The following is a 14,392-nucleotide window of genomic DNA, read 5'->3' as shown; positions in this document are numbered from 1 at the left end:
ACACATAGCTGCCCTTTTTTCAACAATACTGTATTGTCACTTGCAATGTTTAGAATCAGTTTGTCAATCATAAGAAAATAAATACGCAAGAAACATACAGTAGAATATTGGCAGAAAAAAAAACATTGAGAATTAGAGTAATTGTTCGTGGGAAGTTCATTCCAAACCTTTTCGATTTAAAAATCCATGAAAGATGTTGTAAAAATGGGAAAATCCATTGAAACAAGATTGAATGATCGTTCGTTCTCTTCAAATAAAAATTGAAATGGGGCCTTTGCTAATGATGTCAGTTGTATCCTTTTTGAATTAATTAACTTTTTCAGGACACTTAATTTGAGTATTTTTTTTGGTTTCTGTTTTTAATCTGCCATTCATAATTCGTTTTCTTTCAGTGTGACAACGTCACTAAGTGCCTTTCGTATGTCGAGAGTATTGGTGTGCCGCTAGATGGCATTTGTGCAAAGGATGTCAAAGATGGAAATCTAAAGACCGTTCTTAGTCTATTTTTCGCCTTATCTCGGTACAAGCAGCAGCAAAAACAGCTGTTACAACAGGCTAAGCAAGCTCAAATGACCCATACCCCAGAATTAAGCCATAGGCCAATGGCAACAACACAACAAAGGTAACTCTGCTAATATTAGAAATTGTTTAAATGTACTTTGAAGGGAAGTCGATTGATTCTATTATCTAACTTATAAAACTTATACTATTAATTACAAAATTCATGCCCCTTATTTTTGAAGTGTATATTAAAATTGTCTACTAAGGAAAAAGAAGCCGAAATAAAAAAAAAATTATTTTGTTTTTTCGTCACGAGTTCAGCTCTGGGATTCGAAGTTGAGGAAAGGGGAAGTGTACAAGACCTTTCCCAAACAAATTGCCTAAGAATGGTTTTAGGCAAGGTTCTCTCATAAATTTTCCTAAATGGATGAGCTTTCAAAAACTATACTGGGAGGGGGCTAAAGTTTGAAGAAAGGCCGTTTTGTTTGAAATAAACCATCTTCTTTCTAAGTGGGTAAATTTTGTGTCTTCTAGTGATGAGGAGAAGAATATCCTCCGCCCTTTTCCTCTCCATTTTCGTGCTATTGCTTTTAAATACTCTTTAGAGTTGTCGTATGTGAAATAAGAATCTTAACAAAGTTTAATGATAATTGAGTAGTTATTAAAGAAATGTTAAGAAGCTCATAGCTCAGGAAAGGTGAACCAGAGATTCTCAGAAGATTTATTGGAAGAAGGAATTTACTGGGACGAAGTCAAGAGTACAGATTTGAATGGAGTAGTTTTTAGACGGCTATTGTTGGGTATTTTGACCTTGAATGATTTGGTGCTGCGATGTGTTGTTATTTATAGTTGCGGTGCTACTCCCTTGAGGTTCAAAAACTCAGTAAATACGTGTTAGGGAAAAATCCCCTTAGGACCTAACAAAGAGTTTTTTAAATATACCCTTGACACTCTGACAAAGATTCTCAATCCTAATCCTCACAGAAAAAAAATGAGCTGCTATCTTCAGTGGGACAGACTTTTGCCATGCTTTACTATAGCTAAATGAAACTTGTACTTCTGTTAGATGGCGTTTAGATAGTAAAGGCTCGCAATCCTATTACCAGTAATTATATCCCTTTTATAAGGAAGATGATGAGAGTAACTACAGTAATTTACATAAGTATTAACTCTACTTTGGTAAGAAGTAAATTGCTTAGCCTGAGGAAAATTATATTAGAAAAAGAGATACTGAGAATTTAGCTTTATCAGAAGACCAATCTGGTGTTAAGAAAAGGAGAGGATGTGTTCAATAAATTTCAATTCTTAGATTATAATTTACCCGAGTATCAGACCCCGTTAATCCTGAGTTTTAAAGATTACGAAGGGGTATTTTGTTCTAATAGATCAGCTTTAGTGAAGGTTATTTCCCTTTGTGATTTACAAGATAAGCAAGTTAGAGTTGTTAGGGCTACTTAAGGGAATAAGCTCTGGTTGAGGGAGGAAAAAAGGTTAGTAGTTGTGCTCGGTGTTGATATTTGAAGTTAAGCAGGCTGTGTTTTGTTTATATGGATGACCTTGTACTACTTCGTCCTAAGGATCGAATTGTTCAGATGATTTGAATGCATTAAAAAAAAAAGCTAGCGAAATGAATGGATTTTCGGAGGTTTTAAAATTTGAGTTTATGGGAAAATGTTTAAAAACTACTGTTAAAAAGGCCAAGTCGCATAATTTAGGAATAAATCAGTATGAAGAAAAGATCTAAATAAATTAAAATTTTCCTGGGTGAAAAGCTTCTTTTACTTAATCAGCATTATTAGCAAGGATAGTGGATGCACTAAAGTATAAAAATAGAATGAGGCGCAGGGCTGTTTTTTGAAGTTGAAAAAAGTTTGCAAGAGTGCGACGACAAGTCTTCGAATTAAGATTATGTTACTAGAAGCCAAAGTAGTGATAGCGGTCCAGTATGCATCAGAAGCGTGAACGCCTTGAAAGGTCAAGTAAAATTAAATAGGTTTTTCCCACAAGGTGACCAAAGATAGTGCAATTACTAGTTGAATTAGTACTAAAAATGAGGATCAACCCCAAGATCTATGGTTACAACGAAAGAATCGTTTAGATGGTTAGATTGAATTTTATGGATGAAGGATTCTAGGCAGCCAAAGACAAAAAGAGGGAGGCTCTTGGTTAGGAAGAGGTTATAAGGAAAATTCAAAGGAAGTAGAAGCATCACGGGAGGTAGTACAAATTGAACCTCTGAGCCAAATGCTGTGGAAAAGGATTTTTTTGCTGACCTGGTCTCACATGGCTTACTGCTGCCACGATTTGTCAATAGTATCTGTAGCAGTGGTTGAGACAGGCTTAAAGCTTCGAGTCCTACTATGCTTTCAATACATGACACAGCTTAAGCAAAAGAGGAATATGAAACACTACTGGTCATAAAATTTCAACATGAGACTCTGCTTTTGCTTCCTTACTTACTTTAGATTTGCCAGAAAATAGACGCTACTCTGCCTCACCTGGCGTGGATTTGCCAACAGCCGGTTACCATGAGATACAGTTAGGTGCAACTATGTCCAGTGTGATTTCTTGCCCAATTTAAGCAGGTGTGATAAACTGCTTGATAAGCTATACCTAACCTTAGATCGAACGTTTTTTTTCTTTTTTTCAGAAGTTTACCTGTAAAATCGACAAGTGGTATCCCATCTCCGATGTCAACACCCAGCAAGAAACCTCCAGATCGGAAGGGACAACTGATACCACCTAGCGTCGGCATTCCTGGAAACGGTATTACATAAATTATTTTTCTTTAAAACTGTATAATGCAATTCATTATTGGTTGGTTGGGGGCAAAACAGTAAAGGCACGTGAACTAAATGAACGTCTAAGGAAATTATTGACGAAATCCTTAGACTTTTGAGATCTCGGGGGCTGGTCTAGAAAATTTAGCCTATTTGGATCGGATTGTCTATATTGCTCGTTAAGCAATATTAAATTAAAATAACACATTTTAAAATAAATTTATTTTTCAAACTGTAGGTTAAAGCTATCGAATTTAAGTGCTTTATTGGGAAAAACAACAATACATTTGGAAGTCCGCAAAAATTATGCATCTTACATTAGCGCTCTCTAACAAAGATTTAATATTTAAAATATAGAAGGCGCGCGAACAGTAATTTACAAGACAATAATAGCTATTTCTTTATCTTGTAATACAGATCTTTAGCTCTTTTCATTACTTTGCAGTGTAAATTGTTAGATATAATTAGTTTATTCAAAGATAATATTGCTTAAAAAGAATATCAGTCTAATATCTGAGGAACCAGCCATGAGTGGTTTTTCCTGACAGATTCATCATTTCCAGAGAATCAATTCCATTACCAAAGAATTATAGGACGTCATTTTTCTTATATCCCAAGACAGAGCAGTAACCAAAACTTTGACCGGTTGTTAAATATTTAATGGTTCCACTCTCCATAAGGAAAAACTATAAAATGTTTGAAACTAGTTCAATACATTCTGAAACACTTACTAAACGCTTTGCCTCACTTTACCCCCATCCCTATCCCTCTCCTAACGGAAAAATATATAGCCCAATTACACATACTCATTGTATTTTAAATGGCTTGACTCTTTTCTTCCAAGTAGTTGCTTAATGTTTGCCGTTAAAATAATAAAAGAAAAGAGTCGCACTTTTGAGAACACAATGAGGATTTATAATTTGGGCTATATATTTGTCAATTAGGGTCAGAGGTGGTTTTGGAGGAGGGACAGAGGAGGTACTTGCCTTGGGAGCAGAAATTTTATGGTTGCAAAATACCAAATAAATAATCTTACGGTCATAATCATTTTGTAATTTTTGAAATGTTATTTTTATTAATATAAAGTAGAGGGCACATTTAATAAATGATAATAATTAATAAAATACTAATTAATAAATAAAATAAAATAAGATTAAAAAATCATATAATAGTAATTAATTCAAAATGATAAGTATTAATTAAATAATTTGAATAGTAAATTAAAAATAATCAAAAATAAATTATTATTTAATTAATTAAAAGCAATTTTGTTAATAAATGAACATTTTGTTAAAATTTCACCTAAAAATTTTGTGAGAGACAGGGGCGGAGCTGGTCAAGGTTTTGCCCCGGGCGCAAGAGAGGCGAGAACCACCACTGATAAGGGGGGGGGGCGAATTGTAACAGAAGTACATTTAAGAAGGATATAACTTAGTATTTTAGAATGTTTTAAAGTAGTTTACAGAACTTGATAGTGTTTCCTTATGGAAAGTTTTGCCACTAAATAATTACCTACCAATATTTACGCAAAACATTTACCGAAAAGAGTTGCAGTTTGACTACAGTAAGTTGATTAACAGTAGTTGAAACAATAAAAAAAATTAATTAAGTAATTATGACTATAAAATTGTAAATTGACTCGGAAAAAACGGAACACGTTACATCATGGTTTGAGCAAAATAGTTAGTACTTACTAGCAGGGGTGTCGCTTGGGGGTATGCGGGCAAGGGTGTAGTTACTCCCTTCCAATAATTTGGAGAAAAAATTATTATATAGCCCCTGCCCCTTGACTCCTGGATACGGACCCCTCTTGCCCCGCCTCCCCAATACTGGGGAGGTAATCCCAGTACCCCGAAGCTAATCCCATGCTTACTAGTCTACCTGTTACTGCTGATTAGTACTAAGAATAATAGTCCGGAATGTTGTTGTTGTTGTTGTTTAGTTGACGTTTGAGCGAATCAACCACTCGTATACGTGCGATCCTCTTTTGAAACTTGGGCTTATGAAGCCACGTCACTTTGAAAAACACACAGATAAAATTTTGGCACAGGCCACGTCAACACTTAAGATATCTTGGGAGAATACTAGGACGTTGTACAGAGTGTTCTTGCTTAAATCACTGGCACTAGTATGAATATCACACCTCTATTCTGCTAATATTGCTTAAAATATCTGTGAAAAGAAACATATTTCAGATATAAATAAAGCTAAAATACAAGAATAAATAAATAGATAAAAAGGTCAATACAATAAAAATATAAGTTAATGTAGTTACTACAATTAAAACATCTATAAATGGAAACATCAATACGAAAAAGAAAGTTCAATACAATGAATATAAAAGTCAATACATTATAACTTAAAAAAAAAGAAAAAAAAACATCAGAGAATGTTATGTAGATTACAACTCTTTATATACTTAGTCAACAACAACATAGTCTTTCTATGGACCCACTTAGGGGACCTAGCCTGAACTAGGATTGCTCTCATTGTGAAAACACCAAAATACTTTATAATTTGGTTTCTAAACAAATTTCTTTGTACCTGTGCACTTCATGAGAATATGCCTAACATCATCATACTCATTACGAATATCACAGAAGGGCGAGCTAACTCTCCCCCACTTATGTAAAACTGAACGGGTTTTGGCATGACCTGTCCTCAATCTAAAAACAGTAACAGCAACTGATCTAACATCATGCACAAGTTCATCAGGTGGTGCCTTATAGTCATAAAGTTCTAAAATTGGATTTATGCAACTTCTAATAAAATTATTGGTCTCTCTATCACATAACACCTTATAAATACATGTAAAATATACATATTAAGTGGCTTTTACACTTATACTCTGACCATTTAAAATACCCCACTTTGCCATTATATCAGCAGATTCATTTCCCGCAATTCCCACATGTGTTGGGACCCAGACTAGAAATATATTATTTCCCACAAGCTCTAACGACCTAACTATTTGGTGGATATTACAAACTAATTCACGACTAGGTTCATGCTCATTCATCAGGTACTTAAGGGCTGATGCTGAGTCAGAGCATATCATCCAACTCTGGGCATACCCGTATGATTTAATAAATTCCAATGCCTTATGTATAGCAATCATCTCAATTGAAAAAATAGACAGGCTCCCTGGTAAATTAAAACTGCATGAAACGGACATACTGGGGACTACCACTGCACAGCCAGCACCCTTACCCGACTTAGAGCAATCAGTAAAAATTTGTGTATGGTCTCTTATGTGGTCAGTTTGTCTTAGCCAGTCATGTTTGAGAGTCAAGTTATTATTATCCCCACGATCAGGTACAGGAAAATAAACATTATTTTTTATTGCACATAGTTTATTCAATATATTATCCTCAAAAACTATCTCATTAATGGGTACTATATTTGGGCACTCTATTGAAAGCAAACTATTACACCTATAAAAAGCTGGAGTATTCCTATCCTTGAAACTAACATTACTATTATAATTATTTATAATTTCCATCTTGATTATATCCTCATTTAAAGTAGATTTTTTAGTGAAATACTTCACAAGTAACCTTTCACGTCGTAATTTAAGCGTGCTCACCCCAATTCAATCATCATAGCTGGAATAGGGGTACTATTTAGGCTGCCAATGGATCGCCTAAGTACACTGTGGAACGCTGTATCTAATTTTTTTAGATTCTGACTAGCATCACCATATATAAAGCTATCATAATCAAGCTTACTTACAAAATAACAGCCTTTATAATTTTACTAAGACACTTAAAAGGAGTACCCCTTTTCCCTAGGCACATTACATTTATAAGGTTTAATCTACTCCTAATATTGCCTAACAAATACTCAATGTGTCTCAACCATGTCATTTTACTATCAAAAATTAGGCCTAGATAGCGGAAAGAATCATCCAGCCTAATAGGCTGATTTACAACATTTACTTGTGGTACTGCAGTATTATTATTTTTTGAGAAAAGCATAGCAACTGTTTTCTCAGGTGATAATGTCATATTATTCTCGCTGCACCATTGTTGAACATTATTTAATGCTTTTTGCTTCACTGACTGTAAAATAATAGGTGTTTTCCCAGTTGTTACCAGGGTAATGTTATCAGCATATATATAGGTCTTGCAGCCAAGTACAGTGGACATGTCCAAATCACTGCAATAAATTACAAACAAAATAGGACTTAAAACTCCCCCTTGAGGTAATCCCAAATCATGTTTAACCTGAAAATTTGTACTTTACCCGCTAGAAGCTACCCTAACCTCACGATTTCTCAAAAAGCTGGAAATCCAATTTATGCAATTGGCAGGTATACCTATTTCCCCTATTTTCTTTAAAAGTTTATCCAGGTCAACTCGGTTAAAAGCAGACTTCATGTCTAGGAAAACTGCAAATGTATCTTTCTTGCATCTGAAGCCCTGTTTTATTTGGTCCTCAAGTCTAACTAAGCAGTCAGTTGTGCTCCGATTTGGGAGGAAATCAAACTGTTCTTTCTGTGCAGCTTTTATTACAAGCCCAAGGATTCTATTTTTAATCAAATGTTCCATTAGTTTACATAGGCAAGATGTTAAAGAAATGGGCCTATATGAATCAGGATTAGAGGGATCCTTCCTGTTTTAGGTATAGGGATTATGGTTGTCTTTCTCCATTCTTTGGGAGTGTATCCTTCTTTGATGGACTTATTAAATAGAATCAGAAGAATATTTTTGGCTTCCTCTGGTAAATTTTTAAGCATTAAGTTATGTATTTGATCAGGGCCAGGTGCTCCTGGCCTTAATTTCTTTATAGCAGGTTCTAGTTCATCAATTGTGAATGGTTCCATATGGGGTTGGTTATTATTATCTGTAGTTATATTAGTTGATGCGTGATATTGATACCCTTGGTCATTTTTTATAAAATTATCTAGGAGGATTTTCATTTTATCATCTGGAGCTGTGAGCACCATGCCATCCTTTTTTAGGAGAATAGGAATTTTGGGGGGATTACCTTGTCCGGATAATAGTCCGGAATTACCTTGAAAATACTAATTACATATTGAAGAAAACTGAAGGGTTCAATATCAGGAACTTAAAGACAAAAATTCCATCTATTAAAAAAGTTTTAGAATAATTTCAGTCCGTGTTATTTTTTTATTTTTTTCATTTTTTAAATAAAATCATTTTCGGTTTAGGTGCAACATCTCATTGACTCGTTTAAACTTAAGTGACGTTTAATATGGGAAGACCGGCAAAAAAAAAAATCTGACTTAGAGACTAAGTAAGCTGTTTTGTCATTGTTTTCTGTTTTCTCTGCTAATTTTTGATTTGAGAAATCTTACTACTATAATTTTTGTTCTTCTGCGTCTTTTTACTATTGTTTCCTGTTTCGAAAAATTTAGTTGCCTGGTGATACATCCAGCTATAAAATTGGTTCATCACTTTAAGCGCATATATTTAATTTTTGAACATCTTTCATTTACCGATATAGTTCACATCTTTCATTTACCGGCAAATAGTTATCTATGTCAAATAAATAGTAAAAAATGAAGTACTTGGGTAATTTTCAGCTAAGCTAGATCTTTTAATAGATCGGCCAGCACTAGGCAGAGAGGGAACTTGAAAGGGTATTCACGGCGTGGTGATTTATTATTAAACCCCTAAATATTGAGCCTGATCTTGATTGGCATCATTCAACCTCGCAGTAGCTTGGCTGGCTTTGATTTGACAACAAATCATAATTTTTAATATTTTCGAAAGCAGTTAAATCACATTGGCTATCAAATCATAGCCGGCTGTCAAAAAATGATCTGCTCCCTAAAAGGCTGCTGGCAGGGTAAATGATGTCGATTAAGACACGGCTCTAGCATGAAATAAAAAGCTTGTTTTAGGGTTGATTTTTCGGTTTTCGAGACTACTGTATATTCCCGACTGACTTTAGTTGACAGGCTAATTATTATTTTATTTATTTGATGAGAGACAAAGAGGGGGCCTGAAGTCATGTTTAAAATAGCCTTTTTTTGTTACTCAAAAATAAAAATAGATGGTCCTTTTTCATTAGTTAGTTAAAAAGTATGAGCTTCTGATGTATGCTCTTTTCTTCAGTTATTTTCACATTGAGCTGCAAATTCCAAGAAATTAAAGAGTTAAAAATTTATCTTTCCCAAAAATGAAATATTTTTCAAGCTTTGTAAATTTGTATTTCAGGTCCCAGCAACTTGAGGCCACCTACTGTACATTCCGAAAGTAGTTCTCGTTCCACAAGTCCTTCTCATCCTGGTGTTCAACAACAAACCGGTATTTCTCAGCCAAAATCCATTCCAGCGCCCAGAGGCAGGTTTGTATTTCATCTTGATAATAGGTGTAACGAGAAATCTGGTTTAATGGAGGTTTAAAATCGTCCCACCCGTTTCAGATACTGAACTAGTTGACGTTCCTCCTGTATTTTTTAATTCTTCGAGTGTTCCGTGAACTCTGTCGAACTACGAAAGGTAAATGATTTTTAAATTGTCAAGTCTAAGGCTAAAGGGCATATCTCACACTTTATCTGAAAATAATATATGGTTCTAAAGGGTTGGCCCTATAGCCATTTGCCCTTTTGCTGTCACATTTCCAAGACGGGGTTTTATCCTTATGGAAAAAAGGGATGGAACAGGATATGACCGGGACAAAATATTTCAGCTCTCCTGTAAAATTGTGAAAATGTGAGAATCCCCTTAGATACATAAGCAAGAACAAAGGGAGAAATAAGGCTATGTTTTGATAAAGAATGAACAAACGACATTCAAAAAAAAAGAAAAGAAAAAAAAAAGCAGCCGCGGTATCAAACCCTAAAATAACTATCATCGAGTATCTTGGTATAAAATAAATACAAATCCCATCCTATTACGAAACCAAAGCCAGACTGAACGCGATGATTTGAAACAAATGATACATTTTTGCATAATCAGATATACATTTTTTCGAAGTTATCTAGACAGCCAAGATTAAATAATTTTTACCGTAGCTTATGAATTCACATTTTTTTAGCTGTTCGCTTAATAAAAGTATAATAGACCAATAATTTTACTGAAAACTCATCCCAGCACCAAACCACCCAAGACGAGCATTGCTACGTAAGCTCCTCTTCCGCTCTAATTTATTCAGAACTTCCCTCTTTACTCTCTCCTGCAACGTTTCTATTTCCTGCGAGTGCTTTCTTATAAGCTCTTCCAATACCATTTTGAGTACTTACTGCTTTGCGTTTGGACTCAAATAAACTGCTAAAAAAAGACTATAAATATATGTAGTTCAAAACAAAAAATCGTCATTGGTAATTCTGTTGTGACTAATTTTATAAATATTTGCTTGTAACAAGAATACGGGGTGCTTTAAATCAAACTCGTCATTACCATTTGACTTAGCATAAATCTTTAGAAACTGCAGTTTCACACATCCAATAAAATTTAATTATTGGTTTTTATCCTTTTGAAAAGTAAACGTTCAGCTACCGTAGCAGCTATGAGATAAATCCAGTTTTATTTCAGTTTATTCCTTTCAGTTTCGTCTTTGTTTCGCAATAGTGAAAATCTGACCTACGAATGTTCTGTAATAGGATATTTTATTTCTCACTTTCGTTTGAGACTATGTCCATTGATGATAATTGTCAAATGTTGAAACGAAATGCTTAGAAGTGAGTTTGTGTATCTTCTTTTTTACCACTCAGGAACACTTTTGCGTCTATATTGAGCTGGGCAATTTAAATGGCATAATTTCATTCGTTTGATTATTTAATGGCGTCCTAGCCGAGTGGTTGACACCTAGAAATCCTGTGACTGCATGAGCTGGGGTTCGAGTCTTGGTGTTGATGATTATTTGTCTTGGAACCATGCCCTGTGGTGTGACTCTGTAATCTCTGCTAGAATCGACCCGACTCCGAATGGGTAGGCTACCTGGATATATCTCGGGGAAAACATGGGAAGTGTCAAATAGTTAGCGCCTAGTCATGCATTGTACTCCTGGCCTAAGGCAGAAAATCAGGAAATGGGTATCTACGCTACGTCGACCATTGGTCAATATGTGATTTTATTTTTTTTCATTGTGTGAAAGAAAAATTAGACATGATCCAAAACTGAGCTGGGGAAGAGCCATTCAACTTCTCTAAGCCGCTGGACCTTGTGTTTAACCTTAATTCAATTAACTTAAATACATTCAACGATAATTGAATCTTTTCTTCCTACCAGCGTTTTATTTTTATCTTTTGTCATACGTCTGTTTGCTTTAAGGTTCCTTAGCAATCAATCAGTTTATTAAATGCAAACAATAAGGCAAAATAAAATCTATTGTATAGGCCTCTACGAAAGTTCATAGCCGGAAAATAGATCTGGGAACAACAAAGGAAGAAGATAGTCAAAGCTTTTGAATTGCTTTGAAACGCTGAGACTACTTTAAAAAATTTAGTCATCACAGTGAAGATGTTTTTAAAAGCTGTATTTTTTGTAAAAGAAATTGGAAAAAACGGTAATACTGAGTATATTTTGTGATTGAACCAAAGATGGACGGTGAATATTGAAACAAAAGACTACTTCTTGATTTGGTGGCAAACTTGGGTCTTTCAAGCTAGTTAAAAAAATAATAAAGATCCTCCAGAACCATTCCTGGCGCATAGTGTGGTGAATCGACATTCTAGTTTCTGGGTCTTTTTTACCGGGACAAGTAGCAAGCTTGTCGCCCAGCACTGCTGCGGCAGGGATCGAATCCCAGATCCCGTATTGCCAAGCAGAACATCAATCGAATGTACTGCAACACGGTTCGAGCTAATTTACTAGGGTAACATTAGATGGAGCACATATTTGTGAATAATCACATAACACTAAATGAAGCCACAAAACCGTGACTAAAAACATGGTCTACTATTAGCCTATGATAATAGACTAATATATTTGAAAAGATTAATTCACCCAAGTAATTGCAATGCAAATTGTTGAAATAGTTTGAATGAAAACAAAAGGAGGAGAAGGAAAAGTCGGGAAGATAATTTTGATATTTAACCCTGGCAACCGGTAAATGTTATTCCATGTCCATTTTTTGAGCAGATTAAACAAAAAAAAAAACAAGTTTTTTTAAATGAAAGTAAGGAGCGACATTAAAACTTAAAACGAACAGAAATTACTCCGTATATCAAAGGGGCTTTTCTTCCTCAACACCCCGCTCTTTACGCTAAACTTTGGCTATTTCTCTTAACTCTACATTTTAAAACGTAAAGAGCGAGGCATTGAGGAAGAAAAGCCCCTTTGACATACAGAGTCATTTCTGTTCGTTTTAAGTTTTAATGTCGCTCCTTACTTTCATTTAAAAAAACTTGTTTTTTTTGTTTAATTTCTGGACGTTTTTGAATTAATGCAGGTTATGATCTTGGCTGTCCGCACATAAATAATTAAAACGAAATTTGCGTATTAATTTTTTCGGGCTAAATGGCTTTTTCATAGTTTTAATCAGAAGATTTTGAGAAAAAAGGAACGAGGGAGGAGGCCTAGTTGCCCTCCAATTTTTTGATTACTTAAAAAGGCAACTATAACTTTTAATTTTTGCGAACGTTTTCATAAGTAAAAAATATATGTAAAATTACGAGTTAAGTTACGTAGCGAACTTCTATATTCGTATGTTTTTATTGCGTATATGAGGGGGCTGACCCCTCGTCGATACCTCGCTCTTTACACTAAAGCTTAAATTTTGTCCCAATTCCATAAGAATGACCCCTGAATTAATATGAACCGTAATTAATGAATTAATGAACCGTAAAATAAATAGTTGAAATTACTAAAAATACTTTAGCGTAAAGAGCGAGGTATTACGAGGAGGTAAACCCCTCATATGCGTAATAATTTCTGTTCGTTTTAAGTTTTAATGCTGCTCATCACTTTCAGTAGAAAAAGCTTTTCATATTTATTTTTTCATTGTTTTTTTAAATAATGCTAGAAAATCCTGCGCCCCCTCCATTGGAAGTCTCTTCCCCCATGAGAAGTTCCTTCATGGAAAGGTCCTCCCACGTAACCCCCCTCCCATCAACTCTCCCCCCAAACAAAAATAAAATCCCCCTGAAAACGTCTTTACACTTCCCAGTAACCATTACTGAAACACAGGTAAAAGTTTGTAACTTGCAGCCCCTCCCAGGGGGACTGCGGGGGAGTAAGTCGTCCCTAAAGACATAGTTATAAGGTTTTTCGACTATGGTGAATAAAATGGCTATCTCAGAATTCTGATCCGGTGACTTTGGGGGAAAAATGAGCGTGGGAGGGGGCCTAGATGCCCTCCAGTTTTTGGTCACTTAAAAAGGGCACTAGACCTTTTAATTTCCGTTAGAATGATCCTTTTCGCGACATTCTAGGACCACTGAGTCGATAAGATCACCCCTGGGAAAAAAAAACAAAAAAACAAATAAACACACATCCGTGATTTGTCTTCTGGCAAAAAATGCGAAATTCCACATTTTTCTGGATAGGGGATTGAAACTTCTGCCATATAGTTCTCTGATACGCTGAATCTGATGGTGTGATTTTCCTTAAGATCATATGACTTTTAGGGGGTGCTTCCCCCTATTTTCTAAAATGAGGCAAATTTTCTCAGGCTCGTAACTTTTGATGGGTAAGACTAATCTTAATGAAACTTATATATTTAAAATCAGCATTAAAATGCCATTCTTTTGATGTAACTTTTTTTTTTAGAGTTTCGGTTACTATTGAGCCGGGTCGCTCCTTACTACAGTTCGTTACCACGAACTGTTTGATTGTCTTGGCTATATTGACTAATATTTGTACTGATATGTATGTTCATCCTTAGAGTTGGAGTATGGCATCCAGATAATGCAAAAAAAAAACTATACGAAAAAAGAGAAAGGCTGACTGTCCTAGTAAAATGTAACAAGATTGTCAAGGGTCTTTTGGAGATGGTATTTTTCATAAAATAAAATATATGAGAAAAAATTCTTTTAAATTACTTTATTCTTTTTTAAAAAATTTCAGTGACGTCATTTTCTTTTTTCTTGTGATTAAAAATGAATGATAAGATGGCGTTAACAAATGTACCGCATTTGTTACAGTCTCCAATCATCGAAATGAAAATTGGGGCTTTTCTCCTCTTGTTACTTGATTGAAT

At 34.8% G+C, this 14,392-nt stretch overlaps 1 protein-coding gene across 5 annotated transcripts in view; it reads left to right on the top strand.

The window, feature by feature from the left end:
- The window catches only part of LOC136040645 (protein sickie-like), a 295,044-nt gene that overhangs the window by 185,291 nt on the left and 95,361 nt on the right, over positions 1 to 14,392 (top strand). For all 5 annotated transcript variants that reach the window (XM_065724928.1, XM_065724927.1, XM_065724932.1 and 2 more), the window contains 3 exons: positions 393 to 622; positions 3,152 to 3,267; positions 9,467 to 9,596. In XM_065724928.1, coding sequence (XP_065581000.1) covers positions 393 to 622; positions 3,152 to 3,267; positions 9,467 to 9,596 — 476 coding nt within the window. The remainder of the gene's footprint in view (positions 1 to 392; positions 623 to 3,151; positions 3,268 to 9,466; positions 9,597 to 14,392) is intronic.

This window comes from Artemia franciscana, chromosome 21, assembly GCF_032884065.1.
Source record: "Artemia franciscana chromosome 21, ASM3288406v1, whole genome shotgun sequence".
Lineage (NCBI taxonomy): Eukaryota > Metazoa > Arthropoda > Branchiopoda > Anostraca > Artemiidae > Artemia > Artemia franciscana.
This window is presented reverse-complemented; position numbering and strand designations above follow the sequence as displayed.